Source organism: Pan troglodytes, chromosome 16 (genome assembly GCF_028858775.2).
Source record: "Pan troglodytes isolate AG18354 chromosome 16, NHGRI_mPanTro3-v2.0_pri, whole genome shotgun sequence".
Classification (NCBI taxonomy): Eukaryota; Metazoa; Chordata; class Mammalia; order Primates; family Hominidae; genus Pan; species Pan troglodytes.
In genome coordinates, this window is record NC_072414.2 from 51,115,876 (window position 1) to 51,138,739 (window position 22,864).

Below are 22,864 nucleotides of genomic sequence, written 5' to 3' on the forward strand. Positions count from 1 at the left end.
GATCTGCCCACCCGGCCTCCCAAAGTGCTGGGATTACAGGTGTGAGCCACTGCGCCCGGCCTTTTTTTCTGACTTTTTAGTGATGGCCATTCTTGCAGGAGTAAGGTGGTATCTCCTTGTGGTATTAACTTGCATTTCTTCGATGATCAGTGATGTTGAGCATTTTTTCATGTATTTGTTGGCCATTTGAATATCTTTTGAGAAATATCTATTCATGTCCTTTGCCCATTTTTTGATGGCATTATTTTCTTTCTTGCTGATTTGAGTTCCTTCTAGATTCTGGATACTAGGCCTTTTTCCGATGCACAGTTTGCAAATATTTTCTCTTAATCTGTGGTTGTCTATTATTTCTTTTGCTGTGCAGAAACTTTTTAGTTTAATTAGGTCCCATTTATGTATTTTTGTTTTTGTTGCATTTGCTTTTGGGGTCTTAGACATGAATTCTTTGCTTGGGCTGATTATTAGACGAACATTTATTGAGCAGCAACCATATACGACAAACGATGTACTAGGTGTTGGGAATACAATGGAGAACTTACATGAATCACCAGTCACACAAATCTCTTTTATCTTTTTTTTTTTTTTTTGCCTTACTTGAGAATTTGGGTTTTTGAGTAAACGCCATTATTCTCTCTTTTTTTTTTTTAAGCACACTTTTGCATCTCAACCACCTAACACACTGCATCCCTGAGCAACCCGGAGGGGCCGGTTCCTGCACCCAGGCCAACACAACCTAAACCCCAACACGCCAGAAGAGGAATAAAGGCCAACCAACTTCCGCCTACCCAGTACAAACGTCGAGAGAAATTCGTAGATGAGGCCTTGTCAAAATTCAGAGGCGTCCTACGTCTGCTTTCCCAATGAGACAGTTCCTTTTTGTTTGTCTCAGAGACTGGGTTTTTTTTTTTTTTTTTAAAGACTGTAGGCAGAAAAAACACCCCAACAGGCTGTTGTGACAATCAAACGTGTCTAAGAAAATTCAGCCAATGAGAGCGCGAGAGTGCATCTTGTGTTGGCCAATGAGAACAGCGACCCGTGCGCAGGGCCGCCCAATGGGGCGCAAGCGACGCGGTATTTGAATCCTGGAACAAGGCTACAGCGTCGAAGATCCCCAGCGCTGCGGGCTCGGAGAGCGGTCCTAACGGCGCCTCGTACGCTAGTGTCCTCCCTTTTCAGTCCGCGTCCCTCCCTGGGCCGGGCTGGCACTCTTGCCTTCCCCGTCCCTCATGGCGCTGCTCCGACGCCCGACGGTGAGTGTGCCCGGGGACCGCTCTCAGAGGCGAGTCCGTCGGCCCCACAGCTCCCCTGTCGCTTCTCTCATCTGCTCCGAGCTTCTCCGTCCCAACCGGGGCTGCTTTTCTCTTCTCCGGAGCTCACTGCTTCGCCCGCGTCCCTGGCCCTGCGGCCGGTCCTCTCCGGCCCGCCTTTCCCCGTCTGGATTCCGCCCTCCCCTAACCCCTCCCTGCCCCGGGGTGGGAGAAGTGTAGGAAAGCGGTTCCGAGATGGCGCCTGTCAAGTGAGCCCCCAGAGCACTAGGCCTAGTACTCAGCGAGCGATCCCCGAGTGCTCTTCATTGCTAGAGAGTTATCTACTTCCACGTTCCTGGGATTTCCCTCCCCCTTTCTACAACTCCTTGCCAACTAAGGGACCTGTGATGGCGTCTGGGAGGAGGACTGGAAGGGTTCTGTAGGCAGTAAAGTGTACCGCGTGTTTCATCAGGCAACTGCCAGGCTGTTTTTCAGATTGTTCACATTTCTTTTTGTATGAGTTTCCCATTTATTTCTGCACGCTAAGTCTTCCATGCTACGTTCACTAATAAATGGGTTTGTCCCCTTAAAAAATTAATTTCTTTACTCAAATGTAACAGAGATTTTTGAATATAATTTGGACCAGTGTGGCAGACTGAGAGAAAAGGGTCCAAATTCATTTATTTCATCCTTGCAGAGATCAAAGTGTTACGGTGTTTTGGGTATTTTTCCTGTGGGCTTGAATTGTACCGGGACCTACTTTTTTCCTTTGCTGAAAGCTAGAGGGCCCTGACACACCTGAGTTCCATCATCTTGGCTATAAGGTTAGATAAAAGCTGCCAATTTTCCTATCCAGATGAATTTAAATTTAGTCACATTCCCAGGCTTCTACCCATAAGCATTACATTTTCAAACACTTTTTCAGATTGGCAGTTGCTGCTGGAAGAAATTGAAGTGTGACTTTTGAGAATCCTAATAGATTGAATACATTTAGCATTTAATTAATATCCTTTTGTGGATCTAAGTCCAACTGACAAGTAATTTTTTATAATAATGTATTCTATAACGTTATTTAATAGTCAAAACCTTTCTGTTCAGGGAAGGCTTGAGTTTCCCTGGCCCCTCTCTCTGCCTGGTAGATCCACTCAAACCCCTTGTTGGGAGTTTTATTAGAGTCGGGACCCTGAACTCTCAGGGATAGGACATGCTGGTTTTTTGCTTTTTTCTTTTTTAATGAAATGTTTATCACTTCTATAATAAGCTTTTTTTGGTATGAGTTGCTTTTCCTAGCAAGTTTTATTTCCAAGCACATTATGTCTAAAGCAGGTTAAGGTCAACTGACAATTTTTATTTCATACAATTCCAACCTTCCCTGAGTTTGGGAGCTAAAACTATATTACCCAAGAAAACTACTTCCATTCTAAATGTCCTTAATATAAGAGAAAATCCATTCTATGGCAACCTCATTTTAAAAAGCTGTAGTTCTAAAAGATCATGCATACAGGAGCATTTCTTATTTGTAAAATGGCATAAGAATCAAAGCTAGTTTAGGTTTTAAACATCTGGTTTTTAAACAACCAGACCTATTATTAACTATTAATATTATAGCTTTATTATTTTTCATCTTAATTTACTTTTTACCAAGCTCTGTAAAGGAAGGTTTTTAAGTATATGCCTTTAACTTGCAGGGATCTCTAACAAGTGATATGGGTACTATATGAGAAATAATCATTAAATACTAATAAGCTTTGAAGTTCTCTTACAGGCCCACTTGAATACTCAGAATAGCTTTGCAAGGTTAGTGGGAGGATCTTTATTACAGATAAAGTAGATGGGTGATTTGCCTAATTTAGAGTGATGTTATTAATCACAAATAGCATTTTTAGACTTCCTGAAATGTACCTTTTCCATCTTGCAAATAGATCTTGACGTATTGTCCTTTCCCAAAGCAATTCTAAATCTGAGTATCTAACATTAGCAAAGTATTTCAAATTCTTTCAAGGTTTCATTGCTTTTTTTTTTTTTTTTCAGGTGTCCAGTGATTTGGAGAATATTGACACAGGAGTTAATTCTAAAGTTAAGAGTCATGTGACTATTAGGCGAACTGTTTTAGAAGAAATTGGAAATAGAGTTACAACCAGAGCAGCACAAGTAGCTAAGGTAACAATGATGAAGACTGAATGTGAATACAGAGGCCGATTCTGTATAGTGCTGAGTCCCACAACGCTGGCTGTCTTGCGCTATTCATGTTTCTTTTTCCTTATAGAAAGCTCAGAAAACCAAAGTTCCAGTTCAACCCACCAAAACAACAAATGTCAGCAAACAACTGAAACCTACTGCTTCTGTCAAACCAGTACAGATGGAAAAGTTGGCTCCAAAGGTAGGAAGTTCTGAATTTACAAACGTATTTAATGAGGTAGCCTGTTTTTAGCCAGACTACAAGGGTGCCTTTATCATTGCTGTACCTTCTAACGAACATTCATAGCTGGAGCTCTGCTTTGAAGCAATAGTGTAGGATATGAGTATATACACCTTTTAACTTAACATTATGACCTTGAAGCTGGGCATGGTGGCTTATGCCTGTAATCTCAGCACTTTGAGAGGCTGAGGCAGGAGGATCGCCTGAGGCCAGGAATTCAAGGCTGCAATGTGCTATAATTGTGCCACTGCACTCTAGCCTGGACAACGGAGCAAGACCTTGTCTCTGGAAAAAAAAAATATATATTACGACCCTGAATAATAAAGTTAATTACCTTAATACCCAAATAAAGGACAGAATGGTTCAGAAAATTCATGGAATGAGTGAGATTTTTAGGGGTAGAGAGAAGCTGATAGCTGATAGGAAAGGGCACGTTTGTGGAGAACAAAGTAGCAACAAAGATCAAGGTACCAAAGCGGATATGGACCTATAATCATGTCCTTTCGTTAAGGAGTCTGAAAGACTTAACTGAGTCAGGCGGCTTGAGTGAGGAACCAGAAGATAAGGCTGGGAAGAAGGTTGCAGTTGGATTTGAAGGACTTGGAATTTGGATTTTTATCCCATTAGGCTTGAGGAAACAAAGTTTTGAGGAGTACCGAAATGATGAAAACAATGTAGGGAGGTAAGTTAGGAGGTATTGCACTTGTCCAAGCAAGAGCTGATGAGGGTCTGGAGCTAGCCCAGATCTTCCCTAAGCGCCTGCCCATGCACCAGTATCAATAGTGGGTATGAAGAAACAACATCAAATGTGTTAGGATGTCTCAGAATGTCTTTCAGGGACATCATCTTGTATTTAGGAAAGAATACTTTGGACACATGGCTTGCACTGCAGGAGTGGTATCCTTACCCACTTGGATATTAAATAAACCATTTATGCAATAAATGAACAAAAAGTAGGAAAGTCAGGAGAGGGCGGTAGCTTTGGTAAAGGTATCCTGTTTGGCTTCCGATTTGTTGAGGCAACCGAGGGACATCTGCCTGGAAATGCAGTTGGAAATGTGGCAGCAACATCTGAAGGCAAGGAACAGATTTGTCAGCTTTCTTCACAGAGATGATGGTTGAAAGCTCTTTGCTCTTTATGAGAACTAAAGCTTAGAACAAATAGTTGAGATGAGACTTCATTTAAAAAGCCTTCCCTAGAAGGTTTCTGTAACAGTGACCTCCTGAAAGCCAAACCCAAAGGCTGGTTTTCAGACCTTGATCTCTTAGCAGTTGTGCAGTATTTTACATGTGTAATGGTTTGAATGTGGTTCCTCCCACATCGCAGGAGGGCGATTTGGCAGTATATATATATATTTTTGGGGGGGGGACGGAGTCTTGCTCTGTCGCCCAGGCTGCAGTGCAGTGGCTCGATCTCTGCTCACTGCAACCTCCGCCTCCCGGGTTCAAGCGATTCTCCTGTCTCAGCCTCCCGAGTAGCTGGGATTACAGGTGCATGCTACCATGCCCAGCTGATTTTCACTATGTTGGCCTGGCTGGTCTCCAACTCTTGACCTCAGGTGATCCACCTGCCCCCGCCCCCCAAAGTGCTGGGATTACAGGTGTGAGCCACTGCGTCTGGCGGTAGTATATTTCAAATGGTTATTCTCCATACCCAGTAGCTTTGTTTTTTATCCAAAGAAAATGATCAGAGGGATAATCAAGTACTTTTAGATAGTGCTATGATGAGTGTCTCTTATAGAGTAGAGAAATACCCTAGTTAAATCCATTTAAGGAAATACTATGCAGCCATAAATATCATGTTTTAGTAGAACATTTAAAGGCATCAAAATGCTTGTAACATTAAGTGGAAAAATCAGATTATAACAATATATAAACAGTGCAACCCCAGATTTGCCTTTAAAATGTACATTTGTATGCAGAATATTGATGGTAGTTATTTTTGAATATTATGTTGGACTTAAGATTGACTTTCATTTTCTTCCTTAAAACGTCAAACTTTGGCCGGGTGTGGTGGCTCACGCCTGTAATCCCAGCACTTTGGGAGGCCGAGGCGGGCGGATCGCGAGGTCAGGAGATCGAGACCATCCTGGCTAACACAGTAAAACCCCGTCTCTACTAAAAATACAAAAAATTAGCCGGGCGAGGTGGTGGGCGCCTGTAGTCCCAGCTACTTGGGAGGCTGAGGCAGGAGAATGGCGTGAACCCTGGGGGCCGGAGCCTGCAGTGAGCCGAGATTGTGCCACTGCACTCCAGCCTGGGCGACAGCGACACTGTCTCAAAAAACAACAACAACAAAACAAGAACAAAAACAAAAAACTTCAAACTTTTACCATGGGTACATATTACTGTTCAAGTTAGAGAAGAAGAAAAGAAGGCTTTTTTTTTCTTTTTTTAAAAGCAAAGACCATAAATATGTTACTAAAGAAACAAAGGGAAAAATAGTTTCCTCCTGTGACCTCCATAACTTCATCGTTTTTGTGTTTCCTTTACTCCTTGGCTGACTCCTTTTTCTCTTGCTTCCTGGCAAAATTGAGGCCACTGTTTGAGATAAAGCATTATGGACCCGTAGCTCAGTTCATGTAAAAATCAATTCCAGGGTTGAAACATATAGCTACATGTTCTAGATTTAGAAGTTATGAGGAATTAATGAACAGGAATTATTTCCAATTCAAATACATTTCCCTCTGAGAAAGACAGTAGTGAAGGAATCTCTAAGTCCACGATTTAGGTAGAGTCCCACCTTCTAGCAGGTGAGTCTCTCTGCCTGCCTGTCTCTGGTCAGCTTTCTGGCTTTTACTTTGTCATCTGCTTTATCTGCAGGGTTATCACTGTTCTTTAGAGCCAATCCCTGGAGGTGTGGAAATGCCACTTGAGTGCACAGGTTTCTATCAATTTTCCTGGAAAGGTGATAACATAAGCCATGTGTCCATGATAGGAGATGTTCCCAGTCTTCTAACCAAATTTATACTATCCTTTTTGCAAAACTGGAGGGCAGGTTTCTTTCTCTGTAGCAGTTGACACAACTGAATCACAAAGTGCCCTGGCTGAGACCTCGGAAGAGTTCCAGCCCTTTACAGGTAGTCATAGAAGCTTATTATCCTGCAGGTTTTGGAGAAAATGGTGTTTTTTGCTGATTAATGAGGCTTTGGTAAACACAGTAGTTAGAAAGGACATGGAAGGCTTTCTACTAGTCCCATGTTTGCTGGACACTGGGGAAACAAGTTGAATAAACCATCGATTCTGTCTAGAGGAGCTCCCAGTCAAGTTGGAGGACATAGGAGTAGAAGTATGGCTTTATCTGTCACAAAGAGAGATGCATGCTTATGAGAGGTACTGAGGAGTCATAGCTAGAACAGATTACCTGACCAGATGAGTAGGATCTTAGAAAGGGTCTTACAGTAATTAAATTATGTTGGAGTTCAAAATGAATGCTTTCAAGGAATTCTAAATTAAGGGCCAGGGCAAGAATCTTTGTCTTATCCTAGTGGCTTTTGTTGTTGACTGCTTGATTGATGGAGAAGATCTCACTATGTTGCCCAGGTTGGACTCAAACTCCTGGGCACAAGCAATCCTCCCACCTTGGGCTTCCAAAGTGCTGGGATCACAGATGTGAGCCACCACGCCAAGCCCTTGGTGGCTTTTGGATATGGCTAACCTCAGTTGCACTTCTGAATAGGAGCCAGAAAAATATTCTAAAGTGGTATGATACCACATGATAACCTCTGTCTCCTTAAACCAGACTTTTTGTTATTGACTGCCCTTCCAGGGTTGGGTGATAATGCTTATCCTTGAAAAAGTTAACCTTCAGCTGAAGCTGCATATGCTTATTACAATGCAAATCTGATTCTAGTCACTTGATAAAATCCTTCAGTTTTTCACCTTAACGTTTGGATAAAATCTAAGCTTCTTAGCTTGGCTGTTGTTCAGCTTTTCAGCTCATCTTCTCATACCTCACAGGCTATCCTGCTGACATCTCAAATCAATTTGCAGTTCCCAGAATTGCCTTGATTTTCTTTGGTTTGCTTTTGCCTGTTCATCTTCCTTAAGGTCTTACCGTCTCTGGTACCCTGGGTACCTCTACTCATTTGTTCTAGCTCCTTGAGGTTTCCAGGTTCCCAAATTCTATTCTATTCTTTTCTTTCTTTCTTTCTTTTTTTTGACAGAGTCTCACTCTGTCTCTAGGCTGGAGTACAGTGGCATAATCATGGGTCACTGCAGTTTTGATCTCCTGGGCTCAGGTGATTCTCCCATTTCAGCCTCCAAGTAGCTGGGACAACAAGTGTGCGCCACCATGCCTGGCTAATTTTTGTATTTTTTGTAGAGGCGAGGTTTTGCCATGTTTCCCAAGCTGGCCTCAAACTCTTGAGATGAAGCAATCCACCTGCCTCAGCCTTCCAAAATGCTGGGATTATAGGTGTGAGCCACCGCACTTGGCCTGGGTTCTCAAATTCTTGTATAAATGGCATGCATGCCTGCATAGTTCTTGCTCACCTGGTTCTTTCTCAATTTAAGACCTTTGATTTAAGAGGGGAGGACATGTTTTAAACTGTTTTTTTTGTTTTGTTATTGTTGTTATTGATGCATCCTCGAAGACTGGAAATTATAATCATTGAGCTTTACTGTAAATTAAAATTGTCTTTTTTTTTTTTTGAGACAGAGTCTCGCTCTGTCACCCAGGCTGGAGTGCAGTGGTGTGATCTCCGCTCACTGCAACCTCTGCCTCCCAGGTTCAAACGATTCTCCTGCCTCAGCCTCCTGAGTAGCTGGGATTACAGGTGTGTGACCCCACAGGCCCAGCTAATTTTTGTATTTTTAGTAGAGACGGGGTTTCACCATGTTGGTTAGGCTGATTTCAAACTTCTGACCTCGTGATCCGCCCACCTTGGCCTCCCAAAGTGCTGGGATTACAGGCGTGAGCCACCAGGCCTGGCCGCCTCCTCTTTTTAAAAAATATTTTATTACCTTAATATATATATGTATAGCTTAGCATCTTGTTAGGTTTTACTTGGAGAAGTACTTTTTTTTTTGAAAGCAATGATTTGGCTGGGTGCGGTAGCTCAAGCCTGTAATCCCAACACTTTCGGAGGCCAAGGTGGGCGGATCACAAGGTCAGGAGATTGAGACCATCCTGGCTAACACGGTGAAACCCCGTCTCTACTAAAAATACAAAAAATTAGGCGAGTGTGTTGGAAGGCGCCTGTAGTCCCAGCTACTCCAGAAGCTGAGGCAGGAGAATGGCGTGAACCCGGGAGGCGGAGCTTGCAGTGAGCCAAGGTCGTGCCACTGCACTCCAGCCTGGGCGACAGAGCGAGACTCCATCTCAAAAAAAAAACATTTAAAAAAGCAATGATTTATTTATCTTTCATTAATAAATACTTGTTTTAACTGCTTTATAAATTTTTAATTTGCATAATTTTTATAAATAATTACCCAGTCAGCATAGGAAAGTGAAATACTGAGTTGTGAACTTGCTCAGTCTTCGCTCCCTTCTCCTATTTTATTTATAGACTGCAATATGCTTTTCTCCTTTTTAGTTGCCAGTTTTTCAATTTAGAATAAATTAGTTAAAGAGAAGAAAACATTATACTGCAGAAGAGGCTGCTACTAAAGTAGAATGATCAGCTCCAGTGATCTTTGAACCCAGGTGGTCAAGTTTCTTTCATTTATTGAGCACCTACTACGTATCAGGGATTATATAGATGTTTGAGGTGCCTTAGTGGGCAAAACCAATTAAATAAACGTAAGCTTTTAGAGCTTACATTCTGGCAGAGGTAGACAGAAAATAATACACATACTATATAAACTATAGAATTTTAGAAGTATAGGTTTTATGAGAAAAAACACAGAATAATACACATATAAACTATAGAATTTAGAAGTATAGGTTTTATGAGAAAAAACAGAATAATACACATATTATATAAACTATAGAATTTTAGAAGTATAGGTTTTATGAGATGAGACATATGGGTAGGGTAGGAGGACAGGGATTGGAGGCAGGTGATAATTTTGTTTTTTGTTTATTTGGTTGGTTTTGAGGCGGAGTCTTGTTCCGTCCAGCCCAGGCTGGAGTGCAGTGGCGTGATCTTGGCTCATTGCAACCTCTGCCTCAGCCTCCTGAGTAGCTGGGACTACAGGGGCGCACCATCACGCCCAGCTAGTTTTTGTATTTTTAAAGTAGAGATGGGGTTTTGCCATATTGGCCAGGCTGGTCTTGAACTCCTGGGCTCAAGCCATCCACCTGCCTTGGCCTCCCAAAGTGCTAGAATTACAGGCGTGAGCCACCGTGCATGGCCTGATAATTTTAAATAGGAGTTAGGATAGACCCCATTGAGAATGTAACATTTAAGTAAAACTTGAAGTAAGGGAATTACCCATACGGACATAGGGGCAAGAGCATTCTGGGTAAGAAGAACCTGGCTTGAGTGAAGCAGTCAAGGGAGAGAAGCAGGAGATGGGTCAGCGAGGGAACTGGGGAGGGCCAGATTATATAAGGTCTGTAGGCCATTGGGAGGACTTAAGTTTTCAGTTTGAGTGAAATTAGAGAGTTTTAAACAGAGAAGTGTCTCTTGAAGAACTTCACATACTATATCTTGAATTATTCACCTCTTGGTATGAAATTTGTTTTGTCTTTAACATATTTCAGATGTGCGTATGATATTGATATTTAAGCCAGTTGGCTCTGCATGTATTTATGGTTAAGGCTGCTCCTACATGTGCCTTAATTTGTTGGTGTAGGGTCCTTCTCCCACACCTGAGGATGTCTCCATGAAGGAAGAGAATCTCTGCCAAGCTTTTTCTGATGCCTTGCTCTGCAAAATCGAGGACATTGATAACGAAGATTGGGAGAACCCTCAGCTCTGCAGTGACTACGTTAAGGATATCTATCAGTATCTCAGGCAGCTGGAGGTAGGTGGGCCTTTGTGTTTGGGTTGTATAAGCAATGTGGAATTTACCACACAGCTGGGAAGCAAACAAGGTCAGCTTTTTAAACTTTTGATTCTACCCACAGGTTTTGCAGTCCGTAAACCCACATTTCTTAGATGGAAGAGATATAAATGGACGCATGCGTGCCATCCTAGTGGATTGGCTGGTACAAGTCCACTCCAAGTTTAGGCTTCTGCAGGAGACTCTGTACATGTGCGTTGGCATTATGGATCGATTTTTACAGGTAGGTGTGGCTTCAGGGACTTCACGCCAGTGGCTCATTGAACATTGCATTTATGCTTGGGGGATAGAAAACTAAAGTGGGTACTTCTGAAAAAAAGACCAAAAATCAAATTGTGAGAAGCCGAAGAACTTCGGGGACTAACAAGGGAAGTAATCCAAGTGTGTCAAGCCTTTGATGATGCTGACCAATAATGGGCATTTCTGTAAGGCCAGCCAGCTAAAAAGTACTTGGGGGAAATATTGCATTGCCACAATCCTTCATCAGAGGAAATAGACCATCAGTTGGGCTGAAAGTCCATCTGAAGCCTGTAGTGCCTTTGGATGCTGGTTTTCTGGGCCTGCTTGCACAATTTCCATAGTTTGGTGCTCTTTGGTGTTAAGTTTCCTCATCTGAAAAACGATGAGTTTGGCTGGAGAACCTCCACATTTCCGCCAACTATGTCATTGAATCACTGTAGAAGAAGAAGGTGGCGGTATTTGTTTTTTTTTAAAGGAGCAGGGGTTGTGTGTGGAGTGGACTGAGAATGTAGTGTAATAAAGAGTAATATAAGAAAATAAGAGGCAAAAATAATCTTCAGCATATTTATGAGTGGGTAATGCACAGCCCCTGACCTGTTAGAAGAGACAGCAGATATAAATTGCCAGTGTGTTATCTACCAAACAATAGCCCTGCAGATAAGGTTTTATTTATTTAAAGTCAACATTCAGGATAGGGGTTTAGGTCAGGCACAAATTCTGTCCAAACAATGTAATAAAAATTACTTTACAATAATGACCCTGAGATACTACAAAATCCCAGGTAGCATGCATTCCTCTTTGGGCAGGAAAGCACAACAGTATTTTAGGTAGGTTTCTTTATTTTTTATTTTTTTGAGACAGGGTTTTATTCTGTTGTTGCCCACGCTGGAGTGCAGTGACACAATCTGGGCTCACTGTAGCCTCAATTTCCTGGGTTCAATCAATCCTTCTACCTCAGCTTCCCAAGTAGCTGGGACTATAGGCATATGCTACCACGCCCAGCTAAGTTTTTGATTTTTTTATAGCGATGGGGTTTTGCCATGTTGCTCAGGCTGGTCTCGAACTCCTTAGCTCAAGTGATCCGCCCACCTCGGCCTCCCAAAGTGTTGGGATTATAGGCATGAGCCACTGTGCCCATCCGTGGTAGATTTTTAATAATGAGAGTTGAAGCAAGAAAAGTACAGAGTTTGGGAGGGAAAAAAAAAAAAAAGCAATTAAGGGAAACGCTTTACCCTAGCCTGAGAGTCTGCCTGACTCCAAAGCATTAGCGAAAGATTTTCTAAGCTGAATAATGGGTATGCTTTTGGTAAGGATTAAGGAAATGAGCCATCCATTAAATTCTCACTTTTTTCTTTGGCCTCATTTCTATTCAGACCATGTTTAGTGTGTCAGGCCAGGGCTGCCACAGATACTCAAGTCAGCATGAGGTTGTGGGAAGGGTGACTAGGAGCTTGGTATTCAGGCTTGGATTCTTCCCTTCTTGGCAATTGAATGATCTTGGCATGGTGTCTGAATCTGTTCTCAGGACATCTATTTGTAATTGAGGAATAAAATATGCCTTTCCTAGAATTTTTATGAGGATTGGGTGAGATAATATGTTAGAATCTTAGCACTGTGCCTAGCACACAGTGCTCAATTACAGATAGCTGTCATGATCAGTGGTACAACAGTCAGGTCTCCTGTGCCCTTATGAGCAAAGACAATGTGCACTTTTCCAGGACTTGGTTTCCTTTCCCCTTCTCCCACCTAAAGCTTCACTCTTCTTGTTAGGTTTGACTTTTGTTACATTAATTTTCCATTAGGTTCAGCCAGTTTCCCGGAAGAAGCTTCAATTAGTTGGGATTACTGCTCTGCTCTTGGCTTCCAAGTATGAGGAGATGTTTTCTCCAAATATTGAAGACTTTGTTTACATCACAGACAATGCTTATACCAGTTCCCAAATCCGAGAAATGGAAACTCTAATTTTGAAAGAATTGAAATTTGAGTTGGGTCGACCCTTGCCACTACACTTCTTAAGGCGAGCATCAAAAGCCGGGGAGGTAAGTGCCTCCAGCTCTGTAAGAGACTATTTTTGCTTGGTGTCTCATCCCAGAAACCTTGACCTAATTTAAGGAAAGCTTATTTATAGGACGCTTCCTTTAGGTAAGTCTTAATGCTTTCCTCATCAGTTCTTAAGAGAAAAGGCCTCATGATCTATGTTTACAACATAGTGTGGAATAGAGTAATTCTTGAGAAGGATAAGTGAGTCAAGTGAATTGGAGTTCCTAGGCCTTCACACAGAATTTTGCAAGACAGTAATTACACTTGTGATTCTTACTATCCCTTGCTGTTCTTTCTTAGGTTGATGTTGAACAGCACACTTTAGCCAAATATTTGATGGAGCTGACTCTCATCGACTATGATATGGTGCATTATCATCCTTCTAAGGTAGCAGCAGCTGCTTCCTGCTTGTCTCAGAAGGTTCTAGGACAAGGAAAATGGGTGAGTGGTGGATTTAAGAAGAAACTAATTAGGCTATATTTTAGTCCTTCATAATACAAAAGGCCTTAGCATTTTTACAACAGTATCCTTGAAGCAATTGGTTTTGTTTTGTGTTTTTGAGACAGGGTCTCATTCTGTCGCGTAGGGTGGAGTGTGGTGGTGCCATCACAGCCCACTGCAGCCTTGACTTCCCAGGCTCAAGTAATCCTCCTTCCTCAGCCTCCCGAGTAGCAGGGACTACAGGCATGCATGACCATGCCTCGCTAATTTTTGTAAATTTTTTTGTAGAGACAGGGTTTTGCCATGTTGTCTAGGCTAGCCTCGAACTCGGCTCAAGCAGTCTGCCCACCTTGGCCTCCCAAAGTGCTAGGATTTCAGGTGTGAGCCACAGTGCCTGGCTTGAAGCAATTGTTTAAAGTCCAAAGTCCTAAAGGAAAACTACTTGGAGAGGGGCATGGGGGCTTGTGCTTGTAGTTCTAGCTACTTGGGAGGCTGAGGGAGGAGGATCATTCGAGCCCAGGCCCAGGAGTTCAAGTCTAGCCTGGGGAACATAGAGAGACCCTTGTCTCTTGGGAAAGAAAGAAAGCAAGCTGCTTGGAACAGTTCAAATAGAAGTGAGTTGACTCTACATACTAAGGTGCATGTGTGCAGTATAGAGTTGTACAGAATGAGGAAGGCCACTAAGAACTGATATGTATGATTTCTTAGATATTATGTTAAGTGAAACAAGCAAGTTGTCAAGCACACAAGACAAAGGAAGGCCAAGGCCTGACTGATTTAGCCAGTAAGAATAGAATGAGCCACTTGTAGATTTAGAAGAGTAGCCAAGGATGGCAGCTCCTTGGGTCTTTGTTTCACATGGCGAAAAGGATGATGTGGAAACAAATGGAGCTGGATGGCTGCAATGCAAGTCACAGGTACACTGTTGTGGAGAAGCCAGTTCTAGACCACCGCTAAACAGTCTTCTAGTCTGCAGTTATACCCTGAGAGCAGTACAATAGAAAACCTCATCAGAACCTAGGGGATACGAAGCTGTCTTGGCCGGGTGCCATGCCAGTAATCCCAGCACTTTGGGAAGCCAAGGTGGGCAGATCACCTGAGGTCAGGAGTTTGAGACCAGCCTGGCCAACATGGCAAAACCCCCGTCTCTACTAAAAATACAAAAATTAGCCAGGCATGGTGGCAGCTGCCTGTAATCCAGGCTACTCCGGAGGCCTAGGCATAAGAATCACTTGAACCTGGAAGACAAAAGTTGCTTTGAGCCAAGATCGTGCTACTGCACTCCAGCCTGGGGGATAGGGCGAGACTCTGTCTCCAAAAAAAATATAAAAAAGAAGTTGTCTCGTGACAGCCTCCCAGGGGAGATAGGGAGGTGAGTGGGAGATGGCTGGGCGGCAGCTCTGCCCACACCTGCCATCTCCTCCTTTTTCAGGAGGATCACAAAGCATTTTGCCAGGACAGATCAGCTGTGGTTCAGGCCTTGGCCTGTGTGGCCTATATGGATATAGGCAAGGTCACCAGGGCAGCATGGTGGAGCTGTTCACCTAAACAGTGTATATTGTAGTTTACATTTTATGCAAGAAAGTGTGTGTATGTATATATATTTATATATTTGTTAATTTTTTGGTACGGGAGGAATAAACCAGAAAGAATGAAAGTGGAAACTATGGGGTTCTTTGGGAATAGGGTGGAGGTTGAGGATGAGAGGACTTCTGATGGTAAGCTTTTATTGACTTTATAATACAGTGTAACTTTTTTGACTTTTGAACAATGTAAATATTTTATGCAAACTTTAAATTGTAATTAAGTGGAAATAAACAATGTAACTACATGTGAAATTGGTAACAGAACACAGAGGAAAGAATTAATTTAAGTACTTGTTGCTTGAGCCCAGCCTGGGTAGTGTAGCAAGACCCCCATCTCTATAAAAAATTAAAAAATTAGCTGGGTATGGTGGCACACACCTGTAGTCCTAGTTACTCAGGAGGCTGAGACAGGAGGATTGCTTGAGCCCAGGAGTTCAAGGCTGAAGTAGCTATGATCCTGCCAGTGCACTCCAACCTGGGCAACAGAGCAAAACCCTGTCTCCAAAAAAAAAAAAAAAAAACAAACAAATCTGTAACCTGAACACAGCATTCTGACTGTGCATCCTTAGTGGGATTTAAAGTATGACAAAATAAAGGACTAAAGTGGTAACATCAAGTTTACTTAGTAGGTTCATTGTTAATAGTAATCTGTTATTATAATTTTGGAACTAGTTTATGTGTATTATAGGATAAAACAAATTTATTCATGTTATTAAGGACTAAAATTTTCAATATAGGAAGAGTTTTAAATTATTAATTAATTAATTTTTTATTATACAGGGTCTTGCTTTGTCATCCAGGCTGGAGTGCAGTGCTGCTGTCACAGCTCACTGCAGCCTCAATTGCCTGGGCTCAAGTGATCCTCCCACTTCAGCCTCCCACGTAACTGGGACCCAGCCACACGCCATCATGCCTGGCTAATTTTAAAGTTTTTTTGTAGAGATTGGCTCTCCCTGTGTTGCCCAGGCTGGTCTCGAACTCCTAGGCTCAAGTGATCTTCTCACCTTGGCCTCCCAAAGTGCTGGGATTACAGACGTGAGCCACTGTGCCTGGCCTAAGAGAGAAAATATTAACAATTAAAAACAAAAGGTTAGTCCTCACGTAGGAAATAGCAAAACAAAAACAAAGGAAAACCCCTATTATGTTTTGGAAATAACAGCAAATTCATAATAAAGGGTCTCAGAAACAGTGACAACTCAGTAGTAGTGAGCATATTTAGTGCCCACATCTTGGATACTAAATACCATTATCTACTGGCAACTAGGGCTGTTTAGTGAAATTGCTGATTTCAGGGCTATGGCAGGGGAAGTACAAGGTGAGCCTAGAACAATTTGTGCCAGATAGCACACGAATTCTCAAAGATCAATGAGGTCACATCAAAAGGACATAGGAGAGCTGGTCATGGCAGCATGTGCCTATAGTCCCAGCTACTCAGGAGGCTGAGGCAGGATCCCTTGAGCCCAGGAGGTGGAGGCTGCAGTGGCCTATGATTGCACCACAATAAAATAGGAAGGGAAGGAGGGAGATAGGAACTGGCTTGAAAGGACTCTGGCTGACTGAATTAGAGCATTAAAAAGAATAATGACAGTAATAGATTATAGTGTATAAAAAAAAGGATTCCTGGGACCATAATGACATAAAAAATAAAAGAGGGGTTCATTTTTAAAAATCAGAATACCAGCTAATTAAAGTAGAATGATAGAGTTAGAAACCACTAATTTTCAACCTGTAATGTAATAATTTATTCAAGCAAGGTGCATCAATGAATGCAAAAATCATTAGATGGAATAATTTTGGGAAACAAGATTCACGTGGTCTCAAATTATCATCCCATAGATACTTATTAATTCTGTAGCAAAACTGCACGTCTATGATGAAGTGGTCTGGTGGTTTCCACCTTCACCCAGTGATTAAGCTCAGCATTACCACTGGCAGACGACCTGAGTTGCCATGCCGTGTTGTGCAGTAAGATGTATACATTATCACCTATTCATGCCCAAAATGTTTGACATGAATTAAATCTTGAGGAAATATGCAAATCCAGAACGTGAGACATTTTAAAAGGAACTGCCTCGATGCTTAAAAAAAAAGTCACTGGTGACAGTGTTTCTTATGTGAGAATGGTGTTATGGATAGGTACGAAAACGTACTTTTTAGAATATGCTTCTGAAACATTTAGCAGGGATGTGCTGTGATATCTGCAAATCGCTTTCAAATGGCATAGCAAAAATTGTGTGTGAGTATACACAGGGAGAGGAGGGAAACGTGGCACATGTTCATGATTGATCAGTCTACATGAAGGATATATAGAGGATCATTCTTTCAGTTTTTCTGTAGATTTGGAATTTTTTGAAATAAAACATTTGAGGCAAAAATGTCACTGGTACATGGTACCAATGGCTCATTTTTAGTCACCTTACTCTTAAATGTGCTTCGCTCTCCCAGTTTTCTGAGAATTTATTTCAAAAGGCTAGAAATTGTGCATTATTTCAGTTTTTACTTGTTTCCTCTTTCTTCCCTTCAAAGTATTTTAGGATTAAATTGTGTAGACTGGGCACAGTGGCTCACACCTGTAGTCTCAGCAGTTTTGGAGGCTGAGGCAGACAGATTGCTTGAGCCCAGCAGTTTGAGACCAGCTGGGCAACATGGCGAAACCTCACCTCCACAAAAAATAGAGAAACTGGCTGGGCGCAGTGGCTCATGCCTGTAATTCCAGCACTTTGGGAGGCTGAGGCGGGTGGATCACTTGAGGCCAGGAGTTTGAGACCAGCCTAGCCAATATGGTAAAACTCTGTCTCTATTAAAAATACAAAAATTAGCTGGGCGTGGTGGCACATGCCTGTAGTCTCAGCTACCCGGGAGGCTGAGACACGAGAATTGCCTAAACCCGGAAGGTAGACGTTGCAGTGAGCAGACATTGCACCACTGCACTCCAGCCTGGGCGACAGAACGAGACTCTGTCTCAAAAAAAAAAAAAAGGAGAAATTACCCAGGCATGGTGGCACACACCTATAGTTTCAGCTACTAGGGAGGTTGAGGTGGGAGGATCACTTGAGCCCAGGATGTCACGGCTGCAGTGAGCTTTTCATAGTGCCACTGCACTCCAGCCTGGGCAACAGAGTTGAGACCCGGTCTTCAAAGAAAAAAAGAGATTAAATTGTGGTTTATTTTGCCAATTATACCATGCATATGAAAAAAACGTACTTTCGCTTTTAGAATTTTTGTCACAGAACTCTTAAATATAAAAGTCAGTTGACATATCTTTTTTTTTTTTTTTTTTTTTGAGACAGAGTCTTTCTCTGTCACCCAGACTGGAGTGCAGTGGTGCGATCTCAGCTCACTGCAGCCTCTGCCTCCCAGGTTCCAGCGATTCTCCTGCCTCAGGCGCACACCACCATGCCCGGGGAATTTATGTATTTTTAGTAGAGATGGGGTTTCACCATGTTGGTCAGGCTGGTCTCGAACTCCTGACCTCAGGTGATCCGCCCACCTCGGCCTCCCAAAGTGTTGGGATTACAGGCGTGAGCCACTGCGCCTGGCCTTTTTTTTTTCTTTTTTTTTTTTTTTTTGAGACAGGGTCTCACTGTGTTGCCCAGGCTGGAGTGCAATGGCGTTAATATAGCTCATTACACCTCAAACTTCTGGGCTCAAGCAATCCTTCCTCCTCAGCTCCTCAAGTAACTGGGACTATAGGTGTACACCACCAAGCTTGGCTAATTTTTCATTTTTCATAGAGATAGGGTCTCCCAATGTTACCCAAGCTGGTCTGAAACTCTAAAGCTCAAGCGATCTTCTTGCCTTGGCCTCCGAAAGTGCTGGGATTATAGGCGTGAGCCACTGTGCCCCGCCAATTTATATATCTTCTTACATGATACATCTTATTATCAATTGACAGCTGTTCTTTTACTTGAATTTTACTCTTTGGGAGGCTAGGTCACAAGGCTTGGTGTGGTAGTGTCTAAGTTCTCTCTGCTGTTTGGTGCTTAACTACACAGGGTTCAACAAGAGAATCATAGGTAGTCCTAGTTCTTCTGGATCTGATAGATTGTTGCTTGTAGCACAGTTTATTTCTTATTTCCGAACATCTTTCCCTGACTGACAGTATGTCTGTTTGGGCTCTTGAGCTCATAACAGGGACAGCTGGGCAGGGCTTTGATGCAGGGTTGTGTGAGATGTGGCCAGCACTGTAAAGGGGCACTTTGTTTTAAGTGTCTCCTTTTCCATCCCCTTTCAGTGTTGTTACTTGAAGGACTCTTACCTGTGCAACATCTTTGAAAGATCCTATGGGACCTTTGGCACTTGATTTAGTCTGGTCTCAGGGCCAGAATCATCTTGCATTTACCAGCTGCTTTAGTGTTGCTGGTACTGTGAGAATGGTTAGGGCTTTGACTGAATTTCCAGAAGGTAAGAATATTCTTGTACAGCTTTTACATAAGTAATGTCATCATGTACAAGATGTGTTCTTCTAAAGAAGCAGAGGTTTTCTCTTGCCCCTCAGTCATGTCTCTCTGTCTGCTTCTTGTGTTTCAGAACTTAAAGCAGCAGTATTACACAGGATACACAGAGAATGAAGTATTGGAAGTCATGCAGCACATGGCCAAGAATGTGGTGAAAGTAAATGAAAACTTAACTAAGTTCATCGTAAGTACTACTGTTTTCTTAAGCTGTGGAAAGCTTTAGGTTCTGGGTTTTGTGTGTATGTGGGGGTGGGGGGTGTGTGCCGTCATGTAAATATATTAATAACGTGGGAGTTTTAGCACAAATCCTTTATCCTTTATATTTTTCTGGTACAGTATGGTATGGAGCATACTGATAAACCCTGAAAGCAAGCTTTATTTGAAACAAGGTCGATAGGCTAGCCATGTCCAGGCCCAGATCCCAGTCAACCAGTTGGTTACTCAATGTATTGAATTACTCTGTGCTTATACTAGCATCCTGGGGAGGGCAGTTTGCAAGCAGGGAAGGCTGGTCTGCATGTGATTGGGAAGAGAGAGGGCCCACTTCAAATACGTATTATATTGCGTATTCAGGTGATGTTACTCAGAGCCTTTGTCCAGGGTCTTTTGAGGCAATGACGAAAGAAACACCTAATTAGCAAGCATGGTTAAGAGGGAAGAGGCCCATTCAGGGGGCATCCTGAGGGCATGGTGTCTATCTCTGCCTGGCCCACCTATGAGGAGGAGCCAAAGGAGACTTAGTGCTGTCCTGTGCTTGTGTGACACCAAACATCAGAGCTCACCAAGTGTGTGGTGGCAAAGAGCAAGGTATTTGAACTTCAGAAGAGTCTCAAGTGTCCTCACAACATGATTTGCTTCATGGAAGTGTAATATGTGTTCAGTCCTGAGAGGACTGTTTGGGATTTGTTAAGCACTAGTTGCCACCCTCTTTTATTGTCTTTTAATTGTTCCTATTGCTGCCAGGCCTGGTGAACCTGTTATGTCCTGATGGCACTTAGGTGTCGTAAACACAGCTCCCCCTCCCATCCCTCTGGTAGCCTATAAGAGGAGGCCTGCTACTTGGACCTTGAAATCATTTGTTCCTATCACCTGTGCTACCAGCTGTGTTTTATTCATTAATGGGGATGGAAGGAAATGGTCAGGCACATGTTATGAGACCAGAGTTTTCACTGGCTTCAGCGATTGGGCATCATCAATGTGATCATAATTGTAGCCGTGGACCTTTGATAGTTGTGAGTTAGACTAGGAATAAGGTATCACTGGGGGTTCCTGACATGTGCTTAATCACAAATGACTTCTGCAGGCCATCAAGAATAAGTATGCAAGCAGCAAACTCCTGAAGATCAGCATGATCCCTCAGCTGAACTCAAAAGCCGTCAAAGACCTTGCCTCCCCACTGATAGGAAGGTCCTAGGCTGCCGTGGCCCCTGGGGATGTGTGCTTCATTGTGCCCTTTTTCTTATTGGTTTAGAACTCTTGATTTTGTACATAGTCCTCTGGTCTATCTCATGAAACCTCTTCTCAGACCAGTTTTCTAAACATATATTGAGGAAAAATAAAGCGATTGGTTTTTCTTAAGGTATCCCATGTGTATTTATTTGTGTATTCTGTACTTAAGAAATCAGTGAAAGCTTGCTTTGACTAATTTCTTTTTGAGCTGTTATGAATAGCATGTAAATTACTGCCATTATGGCTTGGGCAAGACCTTTTTACCATTTTCTCAAATGGAAAAAACTAGAACTTGGCCTCAGTGAACACTAAACCTATTCCTAAGCTTCTTGAATACAGATAAGTTTATTATGAAAATTTAAAATGGGAGGATAACCATGACACTTTCCTTTCTAGAAGCTAGTCAGCTGCTCTCTAATTCCTGCATAGGAACGCCTGGCCCAGAGCAACCCTTGTAATGGGTCCCTCTCTCAAAGGCATGGTTGAGACCAGAGAGAGCCATCCCATGGGTCACAGCTGGAGAAAATGGGCCCGTGGCATCCTGTTCAAGGTGAAGCTTGGCATGCATTTTTTCAGGTACATTATGGGGTAAATGGCTTTGCATTTTTTTGTTTGGTTGGTTTTTAATAGGCATTGAACTTTTTTTTTTTTTTTAATTGAAGTTCTGGGGTACATGTGCAGAACATGCAGGTTTGTTACATAAGTATACATGTGCCATGGTGGTTTGCTGCACCCATCACCCTGTCATCTACATTAGGTATTTCTCCTAATGCTATCTCTCCCTTAGTCCCCCACCCCGTGACAGGCCCCTGGCAGGGGTTTTCCCCTCCGTGTGTCCATGTATTCTCATTGTTCAACTCCCATTTATGAGTGAGAACATGAAGCGTTTGGTTTTCTGTTCTTGTGTTAGTTTGCTGAGAATGATGGTTTCCAGCTTCATCCGTGTTCCTGCAAAGGACATGAATTCATCCTTTTTTATGGTTGCATAGTATTCCATGGTGTATATGTGCCACATTTTCTTCATCCAGTCTGTCACTGATGGGCATTTGGGTTGGTTCCAAGTCCTTGCTATTGTGAACAGTGCCGCAATAAACGTGTGCATGTGTCTTTATAGTAGAATGATTTATAATTCTTTGGGTATATACCCAGTAATGGGATTGCTGGCTCAAATGGTATTTCTAGTTCTAGATCCTTAAGGAATCACCACACTGTCTTCCACAATGGTTGAACTAATTTACACTCGCACCAACAGTGTAAAAGTATTCCTATTTCTCCACATCCTCTCCAGCATCTGTTGTTCCCTGACATTTTAATGATCGCCATTCTAACTGGCATGAGATGGTATCTCATTGTGGTTTGGATTTGCATTTCTCTAATGACCAGTGATGATGAGCATTTTTTCATATGTTTGTTGACTGCATAAATGTCTTCTTTTGAGAAGTATCTGTTCATATCCTTTGTCTACTTTTTGATGTTTTTTTTTTCTTGTAAATTTGTTTAAGTTCTTTGTGGCCTCTGGATATTAGCCCTGTGTCAGATGGATAGATGGCAAAAATTTTCTCCCATTCTGTAGGCTGCCTGTTCACTCTGATGGTAGTTTCTTTTGCTGTGCAGAAACCCTTTAGTTTAATTCAATCCCATTTGTCAATTGTGGCTTTGTTGCCATTGCTTTTGGTGATTTAGTTATGAAGTCTTTGCCCATGTCTGTGTCCTGAATGGTATTGCCTAGGTTTTCTTCTAGGGTTTTAATGGTTTTAGGTCTTACATTTAAGTCTTTAATCCATCTTGAGTTAATTTTTGTAAAAGGTACACCAGTATAAGGGATCCCGTTTCAGCTTTCTAAATATGGCTAGCCAGTTTTCCCAACACCATTTATTAAATAGGGAATCCTTTCCCCATTGCTTGTTGTTGTCAGGTTTGTCAAAGTTCAGATGGTTGTAGATGTGTGCTGATATTTCTGAGGCCTCTGTTCTGTTCCATTGGACTATATATCTGTTTTGGTACCAGTACCATGCCGTTTTGGTTACCGTAGCC

General features: G+C 42.4%; 1 protein-coding gene across 1 annotated transcript; it reads left to right on the forward strand.

Annotated features, from left to right (window-relative positions):
* Window positions 1-1,009: 1,009 nt before the first annotated feature.
* CCNB2 (cyclin B2) lies at window positions 1,010-20,963 on the forward strand. Its single transcript, XM_510447.7, has 9 exons — window positions 1,010-1,250; window positions 3,279-3,407; window positions 3,514-3,627; window positions 10,408-10,578; window positions 10,682-10,840; window positions 12,660-12,896; window positions 13,198-13,338; window positions 19,455-19,565; window positions 20,685-20,963. Exons 1-9 carry the CDS (start codon window positions 1,227-1,229, stop codon window positions 20,793-20,795), a joined length of 1,197 nt encoding a protein of 398 aa, XP_510447.2. The 5' UTR covers window positions 1,010-1,226; the 3' UTR covers window positions 20,796-20,963.
* The last annotated feature ends 1,901 nt before the right edge of the window (window positions 20,964-22,864 follow it).